This window comes from Neomonachus schauinslandi, chromosome 2 (genome assembly GCF_002201575.2).
Source record: "Neomonachus schauinslandi chromosome 2, ASM220157v2, whole genome shotgun sequence".
NCBI classification, from domain to species: domain Eukaryota; kingdom Metazoa; phylum Chordata; class Mammalia; order Carnivora; family Phocidae; genus Neomonachus; species Neomonachus schauinslandi.
The window spans coordinates 158625306-158644415 of NC_058404.1; the positions used below are offsets into that span (position 1 = coordinate 158625306).

Consider the following 19110-nt stretch of genomic DNA (forward strand, 5'->3'; position numbering starts at 1 on the left):
GACTCCAGGATCATGACCTGGGTTGAAAGCAGTCGCCTAATCAACTGAGCCACCCAGGCACCCGAAGTGACTGACATTCTTATTAAGAGCTGTTTTACCTTTCGGCCAGAACCGCATCTTCCAGCAATTCGCCAAAATGACCAACACAAAGGGAAAGAGGAGAGGTACCTGCTATATGTTCTCTAGGCCTTTTAGAAAACATGGAGTTGTTCCTTTAGCCTCATACATGAGAATCTATAAGAAAGGTGATATTGTGGACATCAAGGGAATGGGCACCGTTCAAAAAGGAACACCCCACAAATGTTACCATGGCAAAACTGAAGAGTCTACAATGTTACTCAGCATGCTGTTGGCATTGTTGTAAACAAACAAGTTAAGGGCAAGATTCTTGCCAAGAGAATTAATGTATGCATTGAGCATATTAAACCCTCAAAGAGCCAAGATAGCTTCCTGAAGTGTGTGAAGGAAAATGATCAGAAAAAGAAGGAAGCCAAAGAGAAAGGTACTTGGGTTCAACTGAAGCACCAGCATGCCCCACCCAGAGAAGCATACTTGTGAGAACCAATGGAAAGGAGCTGGAACTGCTGGAACCCATTCCCTATGAATTCACTGCATGATAAATGTAAAGAAAATAAAAGACCTCAAGACTGTTAAAAAAAAAAAGAAAAGAGCTGTTTTTATGTAGTGGCTAGAACACAATTAGATTATAATAGGTTGAGGAGAAACTGGAAAATAGGAACTGGAAACAACAAAGAGCCTATTTTTTTTTTTTTTTAAGAAGCTTGGCTGTGGGCGCCTGGGTGGCTCAGTTGGTTAGGCGACTGCCTTCGGCTCAGGTCATGATCCTGGAGTCCCTGGATCGAGTCCCGCATCGGGCTCCCTGCTCGGCAGGGCGTCTGCTTCTCCCTCTGACCCTCCCTCCTCTCATGTGCTCGCTCTCATTCTCTCTCTCTCAAATAAATAAATAAAATCTTAAAAAAAAAAAAAAGAAGAAGTTTGGCTGTGAATAAAAGGAGAAAGGCTAAATATTGGAAGAAAAAGTAAACAAAGTGTTTAACAACAACAAAGAGTTTGTTTTTTTGAGGACAAGAGATCTAATATTTCACAAAGAAAAAGAAGACTGGTGAAGAGGAGTGTCTGAAAAACTGATGAGGGCATATCTAATAAAGCTATCAAAACGCGGCCCTGGGTGGCTCAGTCAGTTAGGCATCTGCCTTCAGCTCAAGTCATGATCTTGGGGTCCTGGGATAGAACCCCGTGTTTGGCTCCCTGCTCAGCGGGGAGTCCACTTCTCCCCCCCCCCAACTCATGCTGGTGCTCTCTCAAATAAATAAATAAAATCTTTAAAAAAAAAAAAAGGGGGGGTGCCTCGGTGGCTCAGTCGGTTAAGCATCTACGTTCGACTCAGGTCATGATCCCAGAATCCTGGGATCGACCCCAAGTCAGGCTCCCTACTCCGTGGGGAGCCTGCTTCTCCCTCTCCCCCCGACTCGTGCTCTCTGTCGCTATCTCTGTCTCTGCCTCTCAAATACATAAAATCTCAAAAAAAAGATATCAAAGGACACAGGCAGGAATGGAATGTAGACTCAATGCTGGAGCAGACTTGAAAAGAGAAGTAACTTTAACTCTCTTTCCACAGGATTATTATACATTGCTAATGAGAATATACTGGGGCGCCTGGGTGGCTCAGTCAGTTGAGTGTCTGCCTTCAGCTCAGGTCATGATGTGGGGTCCTGGGATCGAGCCCCATGTCAAGCTTCCTACTCGTGGGGAGCCTGCTTCTCCCTCCCCTCCCCACTCGTGCTCTATCTCTCAAATAAATAAAATCTTAAAAAAAAAAGAATATAAACTAGTATAATCACTATAAAGGTCACTTGGCACCATCTGCAAAATGTAACACATGTATATCATTTGAGCTGACAATTCTATAGGAATTTCTCCTACAGACATACCTACACTGGACAAAATGACATGTACAAGATAATTAATAACAGCACTATTTGAACCAGAAAAAGACCGGATATAACCCAAATACCCATCAATAAAATAAAACACTACTTAAGGTACACCCATACAAACCAGGTAGGTGTGAAAAAAAAATGAGGTGCTCAAGAAAATCTCCTAAATATAAATATATATATAAAAAAAAGTGCAGAAAAGTGTGTTACCTTTTTTCTGTAAAAGGATGGAAAACAGAATCCCATTTCTATTTGCCTGAATATGCATAAAGCACTCGAGAGAGAACCTAAGAACAGAGGTAACTTATTGTGGAGGAGGCCCACTCTACACAGATGGTGGACAAGAATAAAACCTTATGCTTTAACATTTTAATATTTTCTACCTTGTGAGCCATGAGAATATTCTACCCACTCAAAATTTAAGCTAAGAAAACTTTTAATTTTTTTTCTGAGATAGGAGTTAAGAAATCTAACGATGCTAACTAATTTCCAGACTCAAGATATGAGACAGAGAAGTTTAAACAGTAGAGTTACGCTTTTTCTTCTTTTTCTCCATGGAGTGGCCTGGGAATAAGGAGAAACGTGAGAGGTGGCCACAAGACTGGGAGTCAGAAAAAAGTGGTTTGAAATAGTAGCTATGGAGAATGGAAGACCCAGCATTAAAAATACATAATATACACTAGACACGACTAAGAATTCTACATGTGAAAAGAAAAAACAAAGACATATTGGCCCTATTCAATAGGATACGTAACACCTGAAAACGCTTCCATCTGTGGGGAGACGAAATTTAAAGGTGATCTTTTTTTTTTTTTAAGATTTTATTTATTTGAGAGAGTGAGTGAGAGAAAGAGTACAAGCCGGGGAGGGGGAGAGGGGCAGAGGGAGAAGTAGACTCCCTGCTAAGCAGGGAGCCCGATGCGGAGCTCGATCCCAGGACCCTGGGATCATGACCTGAGCCGAAGGCAGACGCTCAGCCGACTGAGCCACCCAAGCGCCCTAAAGGTCATTTTTTAAGACAATTTACTTAGACATATGACAGCATGAAGGAACGCCCGACACAGACACTAGATTCTTTGACCCGGCTGTAAAACCTAACACAATGCTTGGCACAGGATAACACTCAACAATTCAACTATTCAATAAATTCACTCTGGCCTTGGGGGAAATCAAGAAAGAAGCCCTTTGCTTCAAAGTCAAAACAACGGAAACTGTCTTACTGCTCCGCACGCCATTTCAATCCGGGAAGGCGGTATCAGACTCAGCCAGGAGCAGAAAGTGGAGAGAACAAGAATCACCTGACTAGGAGCATTAATGCTAAGGTTCCCTGCACCCTCCATCTCTCACAATCCCAGCTTCGTTCCCGGCCTGGGGAATGTTGGGGGCACGACTGGGAACACTTGAGCGGCGAGTAAGGGGGAGGCCGCAAATCCTCAATTGGTTCAGCTCCCCACTCTTCCCTCCTTAGGTCGTCGCGGAGTGTTCTGAGGAGTTACCTACCCTCGTCCGCGTCATACATTTTGGCAAACGGTTCCCAAGTTCCTAACTCTTGGAATCAGAGAAAATCGCGCAGCAGCCTACAACACCCGCAGCGTGAAGAGAAGTAATTTCCGTTTCCGGCGTTCCCAGAATGCTCTGCTTCTCAGGCCAAAGGCCACCCACAAAGCAGCCTACGTAAGATCTGCGCCTGCGCAAGTGGGAGGCTACGGTTTGGTGAGAGTTAGAATTGCGCACGCGCAAATCGTAGACCGCCGCCTCCGGTGCTGATAGCGAGGACTGTTCCTCCAGTGAGGGTAGGATCCCGCCAATTAAATGTTTTGTTTTTTCAATATTGTTGCACAAATAATGACACCTGGAAAAAAAACCAGAAAGATTTATTAATAAAAGATTTTAATTGAGGCCGTGGGTATGCGGCATTTGATGGGGGTTTTTTTTGCACTTCTAGAGACTAAAAACATGAAGCTTTTTAAAAAATGTGATTCACTAAAAGCCAGTTGTGCCAGCGATGGCGCGTTGAAGAAGCCTGAAAGTACACAAACCCTCATTAGCCTCTCCCGCCCACCCAGCTCAGCCTAGGTCGCCGATGCTTTTGACGTAGCTTTGAATGGGTTCTCCGGCCTCAGATCCTTCATCGCGAGAACTCACAGGATTAGACGCGAAAGAAGCCGAAGTGCTCTTTCCGATAAATGACAGCCCACCGGTAGTCCCGGGCTTAAGTCAGGTTTAACGCGCATCCCGGATCCCAGTGCGCCTGCGCGCTTGTGACTCCGCCCCCGCCATACCAGGGGTAGCGTTCTCCATGCTGCCTTCACGCTTCACCCGCCAGCTGCTGTGGCCCTTCCTACGGGGATCAGCTCCTGCCGTAGCGTGCCATGTCCCTCGGGAGCCGCTTCTCGAGAGGTGTGCGGTCGCCTCCTCCTCCCAGCACCCATCGGGCCTGGGACATAGGCTTTCCCATGGCTCAACGGCGACTGGGGGTTACGAAGGGAGGACTGACATGGAGGAGCATTTTCTGTTCCCAGAGTACGTCTCGGAGCCCGAGCCTGCACCGATCCTCGAAAAGCAGCTGCGAGAGCTGCAGCAGCGGCAGGAGGAGGAGGAGCGACAGAAGCAGCAGCGGCGGGAAGAGCGGCAGCAGCAGAAGGTACGGGCCAGGAGCCGGCTACACCCGGTCGTGGGACACCCGGACCCGACGGTGCCGCCCAGCGGCCTGAACTGCTCGGGCTGCGGAGCGGAGCTGCACTGCCAGGACCCCGCCGTGCCCGGCTACCTGCCCCGCGAGAAGTTCCTCAGCGCAGCGGCGCAGACTGACGGCGGGCTGGCGCGAACGGTGTGCCAGCGCTGCTGGCTGCTGGTGCACTACCGGCGCGCCCTGCGCGTGCAGATGAGCCGCGATCAGTATCTGGAGCTGGTGAGCGCCGCGCTGCGTCGCCCGGGGCCCGCCCTGGTGCTCTACATGGTGGACCTGCTCGATCTGCCCGACGCCCTGCTGCCCGACCTGCCCGCGCTGGTGGGCCCCAGGCAGCTGATCGTGCTGGGGAACAAGGTGGACCTGCTGCCCCGGGACGCGCCCGGCTACCTGCAGCGGCTCCGGGAGCGACTGTGGGACGACTGTACCCGCGCAGGGCTCCCGCGGCCCTCTGGCCACCGGGGACCACAACACGTCGGTGAGGACCCGCAGCAAGACGGGACGGAGAATTCGATTCCTTCCGCTAGGACCCGCATGGTGCTCAGGGATGTACGGCTCATTAGCGCCAAGACTGGCTATGGGGTGGAAGAATTGATCACAGCGCTTCAGCGCTCCTGGCGTTACCGCGGCGACGTGTACCTGGTTGGCGCCACCAACGCTGGCAAGTCCACTCTCTTCAACACGCTCCTAGAATCCGACTACTGCATCGCCAAGGGCGCTGAGGCTATCGACAGAGCCACCATCTCCCCTTGGCCTGGTGAGCCTTAGGAGTCCCGCTTCCTTCCTTTTCTGAGATGCTGAAAGTCTGGTTGCAGCCCAGGCACCTCGTATATCCTTCCTTAATGTCCACCAGGGGCTGTCTGGAGTCTTCTGTTTAAAAATTCTCTCCGTGGGCACCTGGGTGGCTCAGATGGTTAAGCGTCTGCCTTCGGCTCAGGTCATGATCCCAGGGTCCTAGGATAGAGTCCCACATCGAGCTCCCTGCTCCTTGGGAGCCTGCTTCTCCCTCTGCCTCTCTCTCTGTGTCTCTCATGAATAAATAAATAAAATCTTAAAAAAAAAAAATTCTCTCCGTACTTTGGTCACACCTCTCTTTTGTGTCAGCCTAGTTCTTGGAAATTTAGTACATGGTAGAGTCATTTTCTCATGGGCATATATATGGAGCACTTCTATGTTCCAGTCACTGTTCTTTAGGCACTGTAGATGAACCAGGAAACAAAGCAAGAGTTCCTGCTCTCTTGGAGGTTTCCCTGGTAGCTTTACTTCTTTGTATGTTTCTCTGGAAAGTCGTTCTTTTTACTTTCTTTTTTTCCTTCTTTTATTTTCTAAACTTCCACCCCTCAGTCTTACTCTTCATATCTTAAGTTTATTCATAAGATCAGTATACTATACACATTTAACATTTGAATAATTCACTAATGCTATATGATTTGTGGCTTTGAGAAAAAAAGTCAACTTTGTGGGTTTTGTTTTTTAAGATTTTATTTGTTTGTTTTTTTAAAGATTTTATTTATTTATTTGACAGAGGGATCGAGAGCACAAGTAGGCAGAGTGGCAGGCAGAGGGAGAGGGAGAAGCAGACTCCCCGATGAGCAGGGAGCCCGACGCGGGACTCGATCCCAGGACACTGGGATCATGATCTGAGCCGAAGGCAGACGCTTAACTGACTGAGCCACCCAGGCGCCCCTTTATTTATTTGTCAGAGAGAGAGCACAAGCAGGGGGAGCAGCAGGTAGAGGGAGAAGCAGGCTCCCTGCTGAGCAAGGAGCTGGATTCAGGACTCCATCCCAGGAGCCTGGGATCATGACCTGAGCTGAAGGCAGACGCTTAACCCACTGAGCTACCCAGGCTTTGGTTTTAAGAAACTTTGTAATTGCAAAATGGGTCCTTCTCTGACCATGTTGGTATTTAACAGTTGGCAAAACTGCCTCATTTGTTCCTTTGAAACCAGTGTTTAACTTTGATAAGCTCTTCTTCTCTGTCCAGGACTTTGGTTAAATTATACACAGAAGTGCTTTTATGCTGGATGGTAGTACAGTGAAAATGGAAAGAAAGCAGGTCTGCAGATTTGGGATTCAAATCCAGGTTGAGCCTGTGGGCCAATCTCTGAGCCTATTTCCTCATCTATAAAATAAGAATGATCTTGTAGAGGGTTATCATGAAGGTTAAGTGAAGTAAATCTCAGTACCCAAGTCAGTGTAGCTCCTCAAAAATGTTAGTTTTCCGGGGCACCTGGGTGGCTCAGTCTGTTAAGCATCTGCCTTCGGCTCAGGTCATGATCCCAGGGTCCTGGGATCGAGTCCCGCATCTGGTCCCCTGCTCAGCAGGGAGCCTGCTTCTCTGCTCATCCTCTCTCTCTCTCTCTAAAAAATAAATTAAAAATCTTTAAAAGAAAACATGTTAGTTTTCCTCCCCGTATTCCTTTTTCTTGTACAATGTTTATAAGAACATATTTACTCTTTGGTATTTCAGGTACTACCTTAAACCTTTTGAAGTTTCCTATTTGCAACCCAACACCTTACAGGATGTTTGAAAGACAAAAAAGGCTTAAAAAAACTGCAGCTGAAGCTGAAGAAGATCTTAGTCAGCAAGAACAAAATCAACTTAATCTCTTGAAAAAGCATGGTTATGTAGTAGGTAAGTATCTTCTATAGGAGAACTCTTGTTGGGGCTATGCTAAAATTTTTTGTTGAACCTGAAATACAGCTGTCTAGGTCTAGCCAGTTTTTGTGGGGAGAGACTACTCTCCTTGTTCTGGAACAAAGAGGCCCTTGAGAGGCAAGGCTGCTGTTTGGAAACCCAGAGTTCACTGTGCTAAGAAAACTGAAACAGTAGATACTTGGAGAAATCCAGGAGGGGAAACCTACAAAACTGTCCACCTAGCCATTGTCCGGGTGGAAGCATTTTCGCTGAGAAACAGCACCCTCTCCTTGCAGATGAGCACAAGTTATGGACTCCATGCCGCAGCTTTATATTAGATTGTCCCTCTCTCTCCTTGGTATCTTTTTTCAACCTTCCTTCACTGAAAACAGTTTGGTTGCCAGCACTTTTCCCCCAACCACCCAGCCCCTTGCCCAGTGTACCCAGCTAGCGACATATTTGATCATTGCAAAAGTCTGACCTCCACTGCCTTTGAAAAAAAAGGCAAAGGTATCATTGTAGTCTTGCTTCTGGACACCATAGTTAGTCTCAATAACTTGTTTTTGAGGCAAGTGAGGAGAATAAGAATTATCTGTCTGGAATCAAAAGCTTCAAAGGAGTGACTAATAGCTTAAATATAACTTGTTCTAGGAAGAGTTAGAAGAACATTCTTGTATTCAGAAGAACGGAAAGATGAAGCTGCCTTTGAGTTTGATGCTGATGCACTTGCCTTTGACATGGAAAATGAACCTGTTATGGTTGCAGATAAATCCACCAAACGAGTAGAATTGACCCCGCAAGATGTGAAAGATGCCCACTGGTTTCATGACACCCCTGGAATTACAAAAGAAAATTGTGTATGTATTTGATGTCTTTTGGAACTCTTAACTTTCAGTTGCACGAGTGCCATCTTCATTGGCAGAACACAGGAAAGGCGTATCCTTTCACTTTAGACTCAGTTCTGATTCATTCATAGAAGCAGTTCAGGGTGAGCTATGTGCCATCAAGATCTGTATTCTGGGGCGCCTGGGTGGCTCAGTTGGTTAAGCGACTGCCTTCGGCTCAGGTCGTGATCCTGGAGTCCCTGGATCGAGTCCCGCATCGGGCTCCCTGCTCGGTAGGGAGTCTGCTTCTCCCTCTGACCCTCCCCCCTCTCATGTGCTCTCTCTCATTCTCTCTCTCTCAAATAAATAAATAAAATCTTTAAAAAAAAAAAAAAAAAAGATCTGTATTCTGTTTGGTAGGCTTCACTGCTCACAACCTCTTTGTGTTAGTGTGGTGGCTACCTTCGTTAGGGAGACATTTATAAAATCCTAGATTTTGAGGCTGGAAGAAAACAACTATCGCTGCAGTCCAGCCACCTATTCTATGCTTGAATTCCCTCTAAACATATCCATCCAGCTTGAACTGAAATAAGGAGTGACTCACCATCAGCTGAAGGAGTGTCCCCTTGTCTCCCATGGTAACCCATCTGGCCTTTGACCTGCTGTTTGTGTGGAGCTGAACAGTCTCCCTGTAACTTGTACCCATTGTTCCTCCAAATGGTCCTGTATGGAATGAACATAATGCCTCTTTCCCTTGCTAGACTTTGAACTATTTTAAGTTTAATATCCTATCTCTTCCTCACTCTACTCTTTCATTAATTCATCCAACAAACATTGAACATTTACTGTGCTGACATAATCCAGATGATTTCTCTTTGTTTCTTGTTCTCTCTGAGAGGCTTTTCATCAACTCAGGCCTCTTTTCAGAATATTTTCTTATTTGTTTTCATCCTTAAAATACGACACTAAAGGGCAGCTGGGTGGCTCAGTCGGTTAAGCATCTGCCTTTGGCTCAGGTCATGATCCCAGGGTCCTGGGATCTAGCCCCGCATCGGGCTCCCTGCTTAGCGGGGAGTCTGCTGCTCTCTCTTCCTCTGCCCCTCCCCACTGCTTGTGTGTGCTCTCGCGCTCTCTCTCCCCCTCTCAAATAAATAAAATCTTTAAAAATATATATGACACTAAGAACTAAATTTCTTGTGTAAGTGCCCTCTGATGAGCACAACTTAGAATAAGATTAACTCCACCTGTCTTGCCCTTATATGTCTTTTTACTCCCAACTACAATCTTCTGGGCAACTTTCTTTTATATCATTAAATTAAGCCCATATCCTACACACTCATTAAATTTCACAACTTTTTATTCATTTGCAATTTTGGTTATCATCCAAGTCACGGATTGACTGAAGAATGCATCCAGGATACAGCCTTACAACAGATCCATTAATCAGTTTCCTTTGAATCTGGTTACTGACGCAAGTTCCTGATTTGCCTAATTATGTCTGTATATGCCTATTAAACAACAGTGGTGTCTTAGCTTCTTTTCACTCTTTGCCTTATCTGGATCACTTAGTTTCAGTCCCAGAATTATACTCTATTTAGTGTCTCATGTCATAGAATCATATAGATATTTTTAACTTTTTTTTGCGCTCCTAGAATAATTGCTTGTGTCCTGTCTCTTCCTTAGCAATCCGTAGCTTCAGAGTAACTGGATTGCTTTCTAATAATGTTCTAGCACTTGAACTTCACCATTCACCAACTTATTCTTCCCTTTTAGAATCAAGTCAAGGATAGCAGTTACTTTAGTCATCTGTACCTTCTTGTCAAATAGTCAGAAAAGCAAGAATTTGCTAATATTGTAGCCAGCAGAATGAGACCCTAAGTTTCTGGCAGTTTGTTTCTCTGTCAGTTTAATGATACATTTATTAGATGCCTTAGACCAGTGTTTTCCCAAACCACATCAAGGAACTCTGTTGAGAAATAAATTAGGGTCTCTGCTAAAAAGGGTTAAAAGGCTTCTACTGCAGGTGGCTTTTAATGTGCTTTTTAAAACACAAATGCTGAGGAAAGTACTTGTGGCCCCTTGTTATATATTTTCTTGTGAGGCTTTCTAGGTTTCACGTATTCTTTATTTCCTTGTTATTTTTCTTTTTTTTGTTGTTTTTAAGATTTTATTTATTTGAGAAGAGAGAAAGCGGGGGGGGGGGCAGAGGGAGAGGGAAAGAATCTTAGCGCAGAGCCCAATGTGGGACTCGATCCCACAACCCTGAGATCATGACCTGAGCTGAAACCAAGTTAGATGCTTAACCGACTAAGCCACCCAAGCACCCCTCCTTGTTATTTTTCTTAAGAATCAAGTTCATAAAAGTTTTTTAATCCACTTTTTTACCTTCTCTAATACTTCTTTTTTTAAAAAAAAATTTTTTAAGTAATCTCTACACCCAGTGTGGGGCTCGAATTCAGAACCCTGAGATCAAGAGTCACATGCTCTGGGGCGCCTGGGTGGCTCAGTCGGTTAAGCGTCTGCCTTCGGCTCAGGTCATGATCCCAGGGTCATGGGATCGAGCCCCGCATCGGGCTCCCTGCTCAGCGGGAAGCCTGCTTCTCCCTCTCCCACTCCCCCTGCTTGTGTTCCCTCTCTCACTGTCTCTCTGTCAGATAAATAAAAAAAATCTTAAAAACAAAAAAAAAAAAAAAAATTAAAAGATTTTTTAAAAAAAAAAAAAAAAAAAAGAGTCACATGCTCTACCAGCTGAGCCAGCCAGATGTCCCATAATATTTCTTTTTTTTAATATTTTGATTCCTTAAATCCTACCAGAATCTTGTGCTTCCTGGCTTGCCTTTTCTATTTTCTCTAGTCTCTTTAGGAATTCTTCATCCTTAGAAGCCAGAGGATTCATAACTTTCTCTCTCGTTTTTTGCTGAGTGTTTGGGGGAAATAAGAAAACTGAAGACCAGACTTCAGAAAAGCGTTCTTCAAAGCTCTATAACTGCTCCTAGAATGAGGTGACCATTTTGCATTTAATGCATGCATACTTGCCAGTGGGCTAGCAGATGGCATATTGCCTTACCTTTAGCTGACAACTACTGGTCCCTAGAAGCCTTGGTGGAGAGAACGTATGTGCTGTTTTGGGATTGACACATCACTCTTTTCAGTTCACACCAATTTTGACATTTGAGGGATGCTACTGACATACAAAGTCTTATACTCCCATATAAGTTGTTTTGCTCAGTATTAAGTTGTGAAACAAGAGTAGAGCCATCCATAAATTGATTGATTTAGACAGAACGTGCAATTTTATGTGCAGCAACTTCTGACATACTTTGGTTTATTGTGAAGTCTGGAAAAAAATTCACTTTTTTTTAAGATTTTATTTATTTATTTGACAGAGAGAGGGACAGAGAGAGAGGAAACACAAGCAGGAGGAGTGGGAGAGGGAGAAGCAGACTTCCCGCTGAGCAGGGAGCCCAGTGTGGGACTCGATCCCAGTACCCTGAGATCATGACCCGAGCCAAAGGCAGACGGAGCCACCCAGGCGTCCCTATCACTTTTTACCTTAAAGGTAAATCACAATATATCATATCTTCAATAAAAGTAATTCTCTAAAATATCTGCCCTCCGCTTTACAGATTTTAAACCTTCTAACAGAAAAAGAAGTAAATATTGTTTTGCCAACACATTCCATTGTTCCAAGAACTTTTGTGCTTAAACCAGGAATGGTTCTGTTTTTGGGTGCCATAGGCCGCCTAGATTTTCTGCAGGTAAGGAAAGTCTGTACTGTTAAAAAATGACTTAGGATTACTTTAAGGATGCAGATATATGAACAAGATTGGCAAATTGTTGATAACTAGTTCATGACTGTGTAGGAAGTTGATACTTCTTTGTTTTTTTGTTTGAAATTGTCCATAATAAAAACTTGGGAAAAAGAAATGGGGAGGAAAAACAAGTAGTAGGTCTCAAAAGCTAGATCTTCATTAGGATATTGAATGCCCCATACAGCTTGGCATGAGGAAAAGATACTGCCCCTATCCTGTGGTATTGTTTCACATGGAAATCATAGGTTAAAAAAAAAATAGGTCCAACCTTTAGGTACAGGGTTAATGTGCATTAAATAAATCCCACACTTTTTAAGTTTTTATTTTTAAGTCATCTCTACACCCAACGTGGAGCTTGAACTCACAACTCCTGATCAAGAGTCACATGCTCCACTGACCGAGGCAGCCAGGTGCCCCTCCCACGCCTGTTTATATCCCAAGATACGTATACATTACATATGTACTTTTTTGTTTGATATTCATTTACATAGCATCATTCTGGTGATTTTAGAGTATTTATAGAATTGCTCCCTGTTTTCCCAAAGTGAGGAGAAAAAGGAAATGTAACATGGATGTATCTAGCAACAGTGAATGTAACTTGCAGGCCATTGCTATAGCATATTTCTTGGGTTTTGTGTTTTCTCATAATTTTTTGGCAATTTAGCCTTACACACTTAAAACCCTTATATGTTTCATTAAAGCCCACAGAATGTTAAACCTAACTTTATACCGGCACAATTAAAGCATTTCCTTTTACTTATATTCCCATATATGTACTTTTTTTTTTAAGTAGGCTTCACGCCCAGCGTGGAGCCCAACACAGGGCTTGAACTCATGACCCTGAGATCAAGAGTCAGCCGCTTTAACCGACTGAGCCACCCAGGCACCCCTTCTTATGTTTTTCCTTTAATTATATTTATTTACATTTCCATTTACATATAAAGGGAGCTTGGTTTTTTTTGAGGGGGGTGGTAATTGATTGTAATTTGTAATATGTTGGTTTTCCAAGTTTTTCAGTCTGTAAAATAACTTATTTTCTTCCTTTCTTAAGGGAAATCAGTCGGCTTGGTTTACAGTTGTGGCTTCCAACCTCCTCCCTGTGCATATTACTTCCTCTGACAGGGCAGATACTATGTATCAGAAGCATGCAGGTCATACATTACTCAAGGTGAGGCAGCACACTTGGAAGATCACACAGTTGGGTTAACCTACACTGTGACAGTCCCGCAGCCCTGCTAAGGAAGCCTTTGTTGGACATACCATTTTTGTTATATGATCAGCTAGCTCTCTCCTCCCCTGTTCTGCTTGAGGATTTGGGCTATAAAGTAAAGTGGACCCTATGAGAAAAGGGATGTTGTTTGGACTGATCCTAGAATAGCTACAGACTTGTGTTTTCTCTAAACTACACTGGCCAATACCGTAGCCACGAGTGGCTATTTCAATTTAAATAAAATCTAAAATTTAGCTTTTCAGTTGCACTAGCTACTTTCCAACTGCCCAGCAGTCACATCATTGCAGAAAGTTGTATTGGATTAATGCTGAGCGAAGAGAAGGCACACGTTTTCTCACAGCTGGGGGCATTACTGGCATCCAGTGGACAGAGGCCAGGGATAATGCTGAACATCCTGCGGTGCACAAGACAGACCCTCACAACGAAGAATTATCTGGTCCAAAATGTCTATAAGGCCAAGGCTGAGAAGTCCTGGTCCGAGTGGAAAAGCTCTCCTCCCAGGTTCTAACTCCCAGACACTTAAGATTATCCTGGCTTTTTACTTCTGCTCTACTAGTTCCGTCCTTCCCCCTGTAAGTATGCTACAGTTTCATCTTTAAAAAACAAAACAAAACTCAGTGTCCTGCTTATTCCTTCTTTTACAGTCAATACTTCTCGTGCTCCTCATGTCCCGTCCTCTGCAGTCCCTGTTTGGTCCTTACTGTGTCACTGAAATTGTTCTGAGTTCACCAAATACTGTGTGAGAACTGTTTTCAGCTTAATAAGGCATTGCATACACACGGTTAATGTACAATGTCTGTACAATGTTTAAGATCGCCACAGCCAGACTGTGCAAATGCTCTTTTCCACCACTTCACAAAGCTGTGTGACTATGTGTCGTACCTACATCACAAGGTTGTGGCGAGGACTGAGTTCCAGGGCACTGCTGTAAGTGGTATGTAAGTGTTTGTGGTGATGATGATGATGATGATGATGATGATGATGATGGAACACATCTACAAAAATACCAGGTGCACCCAGCAGAGGTGATTTAGTATTAATTAATGCTTATGCAACTGAATATAAGCCGAAACCCAAAATATACACCTGCCCTTCAAAGAGGCTAAAGATAAACCTAACTTGAGAAGTAAATGCTTTTTTCTTTCTGTATTTCCTAAGAAAGCCAGACTGAAATTAAAACTCCATTGAAATAATTGCCCTAAAGTGAATATTCCAGAGACTTGTAGGATTTGCAGGGTGGGTGAGCATATAAAGGCAATCAGCAATATAGGATCTGTTGATTTTTCTACACTTAAAAAGCCTTTGGTTGTCCTGTTACATTTGCTCACTTTTTAGGCAAAACATAATACATGAGTTGAAATACAGCTGGAGACTTACAGGAAAGAAAACTTCCTGAGTTTGTTTAATTTGGCTCTCATAAAAATGAACTCTGTGGTTCTCTACCCCCACTCATCTGTGTAGTTTTCAGAGTGGACATCACTGATACTTTCCAAAGCAACAGTCCCAGCCTTCTCTCCCACCGTAACAGAAACGTGTTTTGGGAGCTACTCTGAGACTCATTCTTGCCTCCTGGTTTTCTTACCTCCCAAATGAAAGTCAGCCCTGCCTCCTAATTATCACTGAATCCAGCCTCCCAATTCAGGCTGTAATCTGATGTCAGTAGGCTGTTTTTGAGATCCTGAAGTATTTTCTTAGCTTCCAGCTTTTGCCCTCCTCCCACCTCCACCCCAAATATACCTCCATGGCCACTACAGCAGTGCTTCTCAACCAGGGTTGACTTTTGCCCCCAGGGGCCATTTGACAACGACTGGAGACATTTTTGTTTTTCACAACTTGGTGGATACTGAGTAGATGCCAGGGATGCTGCTAAAAATTCTACAATGCACAGGACAGCCTCCTCACCCCCCCCCCCAAAGAATTATTCAGCCTAAAATGTCAATAGTGCCAAAGTTAAGACACCCTGCCCTACAGAGATCTTTGAAAAATACAAAGCAGGCCACAGTATTTTTTTATTCCTATCTCTATTCTTTTTCCTGCTTATAATTCCTTGGTAGTTCCACATTACTGAGAAGTCCAAACTGATAGCCTCATCACTAATACACACTCATACACAGACTTAATATACCCTATACAGTTCAACTACAGTTCCCTGAACTCATCCTTTTTCCGGTTTTTGTGTCTATACATATGCTAACCCAGAATACCATTCCAGTAAGTAACTTTAACCTATTTCTCAAAATACTGCTCAGATACTGCTTCTTCATTAATGTTTTCCTCGACCAAAACATGTTCATTACTTCTTCCTCCACAACCATAGTACTTAATAGACGCTTCCCATCACACTCCTTACCTTATAATTTGTCTACATGTTATCTCCACCTTCTGACCCCTGTGGGCGCAGGGACCATACTGTAACATCTATCTTTTGTCCCTCGTGTTAAACACAAATCTATTAATAATTACCCAGTTACTTCCCATTCATGGACATATCTGTAAGCAGAAGCTGAACCTTACCCATTGTACATGTACCCTTCACTTGTAATGAGGCAGGGAGGGATTAATCTTTGAGGCCAGCCAGGCCTATGAGAACTAAGGTATTTTGAAGGATGTTACCATAATTGCCAAACATTACTCTGTAAAGCTTTATGGAGGGCTGTAAAAATAGTGTAAACTAATAAAACAAGATGCTGGTATCAGGAGGTTACCACCAGACGCATGCTCACATGCAGATTTTGTCACTGGGATCTCTATAGGCTTCATCTCCCTACAGAGCTCTCCCATACTTTTCATTTGAACTAGAAGTGATTTGGGGTTTTCAGTAGCTGAGAATATTTATCTCAATGGCAGGTTCCAATGGGTGGAGAAGAACGAATGGCAGGATTTCCTCCTCTTGTTGGTGAAGACATTACATTAAAAGAAGGACTTGGGGAATCTGAAGCAGTGGCTGACATCAAGTTTTCCTCTGCAGGTAATTTTACACCAGGCACTTTTTTTTTTTTTTTAAAGATTTTATTTATTTGACAGAGAGAGAGAAGAGCAGGGGGAGTAGGAGAGGGAGAAACAGGCTCCCCGCAGAGCAGAGAGCCCAATGCAGGACTCGATCCCAGGACCCTGAGATCACGACCTGAGCCGAAGGCAGACGCCCAACCGACTGAGCCACCCAGGCGCCCCCCAGGCACTTTTTAAAAGGTGAATAAAGTAGCCTTACTGACTTACAGTATATTTTTATAGAAATGTGCATTTAACATAAACTGAGGATTTTAGGAAATATGTACTAGTTTATTCATTAAATGCAACCTACTGTAAAAATAAATTTGTACCTTTTCACAAATGCATTGCATGCTTTCTTTAAAACTAGAGCAAAGGAGGGACACCTGGGTGGCTCAGTCATTAAGCGTCTGCCTTCGGCTCAGGTCATGATCCCAGGGTCCTGGGATCGAGCCCTGCATCAGGCTCCCTGCTTGGCGGGAAGCCTGCTTCTCCCTCTCCCTCTTCCTGCCACTCCCCCTGCTTGTGCTCGCTCTCTGTCAAATAAATAAAATCCTTAAAAAAAAAAAAAAGAGCAGTAGCCTCCTTTGGTGCTCCATTTTGAGCTTGAGCTTGGTGTTTGTAGTAAGATGGTTGCTAACACCATTTTGTGTTCTGTCGCATGCCTGCATAGGTTGGGTTGCAGTAACACCTCAGTGTAAGGACAGACTGCATCTCCGAGGCTACACACCTCAAGGAACGGTTCTGACAGTCCGGCCCCCTCTCTTGCCACATATTGTTAACATCAAAGGAGAGCGCCTCAAGAGAAGTGTGGCCTATAAAACCAAGAAGCCTCCTTCCCTTGTGTACAATCTGCAGAAGAAGAAAAAATAGATAAATAGGTGAAGTTGATCTTGTTCACACTGAATATTAACTATATTAGACATAACTACATACATTGAATTGTATTAAATATAACTATAATAAAGCTCTCTTTGCTCCCACCCTTTTTAAACCACCCAAGACTGTGCCTGTTTGTAATGTATTGAATTTGTAAATACAAGTTATTTTTTTGTAAGGTATGTATATGTATATATTTGCAACCCAAATATACCTAAAAAGGAGTTCAGCCACATTCAGGTTTCTCGCACTACTTACTTATTAAGACCAGTTGGGGGCACCTGGGTGGCTCCGTCGTTAAGCGTCTGCCTTCGGCTCAGGTCATGATCCCAGGGTCCTGGGTTCAAGCCCCACATTGGGCTCCCTGCTCAGCAGGAAGCCTGCTTCTCCCTCTCCCATTCCCCCTGCTTGTGTTCCTTCTCTTGCTGTGTCTGTCTCTGTAAAATAAATAAATAAAATCTTTAAAAAAAAAAAAACAAAAACAGTTGTTGGGGCACCAAGCTGGCTCAGTCAGAGAAGCATTCAACTCTTGATCTCAGGTTCATGAGTTTGAGCCCCATGTTGGGGATAGAGATTACAAAAAAATAAATAAACTTAAAAAAAAAAGACCAGATGTCATTTCTTATTTGCAGCCTGATTGAGAGAGCAACACAACAGTTGGCATATGAAAAAATGGCAAAAAATGAATTTGTCCAAAATATATTGGCTTAAGTAAGATAGAAGTGAATAGGTTCCTCTGCTCCGTATAGTCATCCAAGTATCCAACTGGTGGAACACTCCGTGGCTTCCTCTCTAGGTCTAAGGTGGTTGCTCAGGTTGTCAACCCTTCCCAGCAAGTGGCAAGAGGGAAAGTGAGTAAGAACACACAGTTTCCCTATTTCAAAGAAGGGGGAAAGGTTGGAAATTGCACACATTCCATACCGTCCACTGGTCAAGTCACAATGGTCACACCCACCCACAACAGAGCTGAAAGATGTTGGGGGAAGGAGACCATTTGGGGTTTTTATTACTTAGGGGAGAATGAACACTGGAGAATCAAGTAGATACCTTACATAATCCTACCTGAAAATCTTAAGAAAAGATTCAGGTTATATCTTTGTGGCATCCAAAGCCTATTCTGCAGTTATCAGAGCACTTACAACCATTTTATCAACATCTGCCTGTATATACTGTATAACATAACATCAGTCAGATGTCTACCTTTTATTCCTAGCTGAGTAAGTAGCACTGTAGCTGTGTACAGTGAACAATTGGCAAGTCAAGTCCCAGATCCCAATGTTGAGATGAATGCTAGTGGGATTAGCTGGACTGAAATGCAGTCAGATCCATGCATTTCCTGTAGACTAAGGTTTACCATAAAATTAATAAACATACCTATGTTCTCAGTCAATGGGTATCCCCCAGCCCCCATCTCACTAAGACAGCTTAGAATAAATGGTTAGCATTTTAAGATGCAACTTGTAAAAACTAGATCTCGCTTTCATCATGTTTCAAAGAAAATACTATTGGCATCTTGGGGAAAGGAGCTCTTTATGTGTAAAACTGCATTTCAGTATGCCAGCATCCCTCATCCCCAGATAGTAAATGCCAGTTAGTAACAGCTCCCCCTGCCCCATTAGTCATTGTGACAAAGAAAAAGCACCTCTCAGGCACCTGGGTGGCTCAGTCAGTTAAAGGTCTACCTTGGGCTCAGGTCATGATCCCAGGGTCCTGGGATCGAGTCCTGCATCGGGCTCTCTCTGTTCAGCAGGGAGTCTGTTTCTCCCTCTGCTCCTCTCCCCGGGTTTGTGCTCGCTCGTTCTCAAAAATAAAAATCTTAAGGAAAAAAAAAAGTACCTCTTACATTTCCAAGCCCACCCTCTAGAGGGCGGTAGCTTCCCAAATTGAGAAAATCAATTTCTAGTTTTTATTTTGGAAAAAATGAAATACCATTAATTTTACAAGTTAAAAATCTGGCATTTGTATAAAAATATAGAACCTACGAACTGATGCAGCTGTCATTACCCCGATAACTTCTGAATATTTTAGAAAGCAAAGCATTCCTCCTTATCATCTGTCTCTAAGCTTTTAGGCCTCCTGACTAACAAAG

General features: G+C 43.7%; 2 protein-coding genes across 3 annotated transcripts in view; one reads left to right on the forward strand and one right to left on the reverse strand.

The window, feature by feature from the left end:
* POLR2B (RNA polymerase II subunit B) overlaps positions 1–3639 on the reverse strand; it is a 47372-nt gene extending 43733 nt beyond the window's left edge. Inside the window, exon 1 of one of the 2 annotated variants that reach the window (XM_021701671.2) lies at positions 3459–3639. In XM_021701671.2, the coding sequence (XP_021557346.1) occupies positions 3459–3477 (19 nt within the window). In that variant the 5' untranslated portion in view covers positions 3478–3639. The remainder of the gene's footprint in view (positions 1–3458) is intronic. The other variant, XM_021701672.2, reaches the window with a different exon arrangement.
* Positions 3640–4256: 617 nt separating this feature from the next.
* Positions 4257–17345, forward strand: NOA1 (nitric oxide associated 1). The gene is made up of 7 exons (XM_021701613.1): positions 4257–5404; positions 7120–7284; positions 7939–8144; positions 11738–11869; positions 12975–13091; positions 16002–16122; positions 16816–17345. The coding sequence occupies exons 1-7, from the start codon at positions 4258–4260 to the stop codon at positions 17013–17015; spliced, it is 2088 nt and encodes a 695-aa protein (XP_021557288.1). The 5' UTR covers position 4257; the 3' UTR covers positions 17016–17345.
* The last annotated feature ends 1765 nt before the right edge of the window (positions 17346–19110 follow it).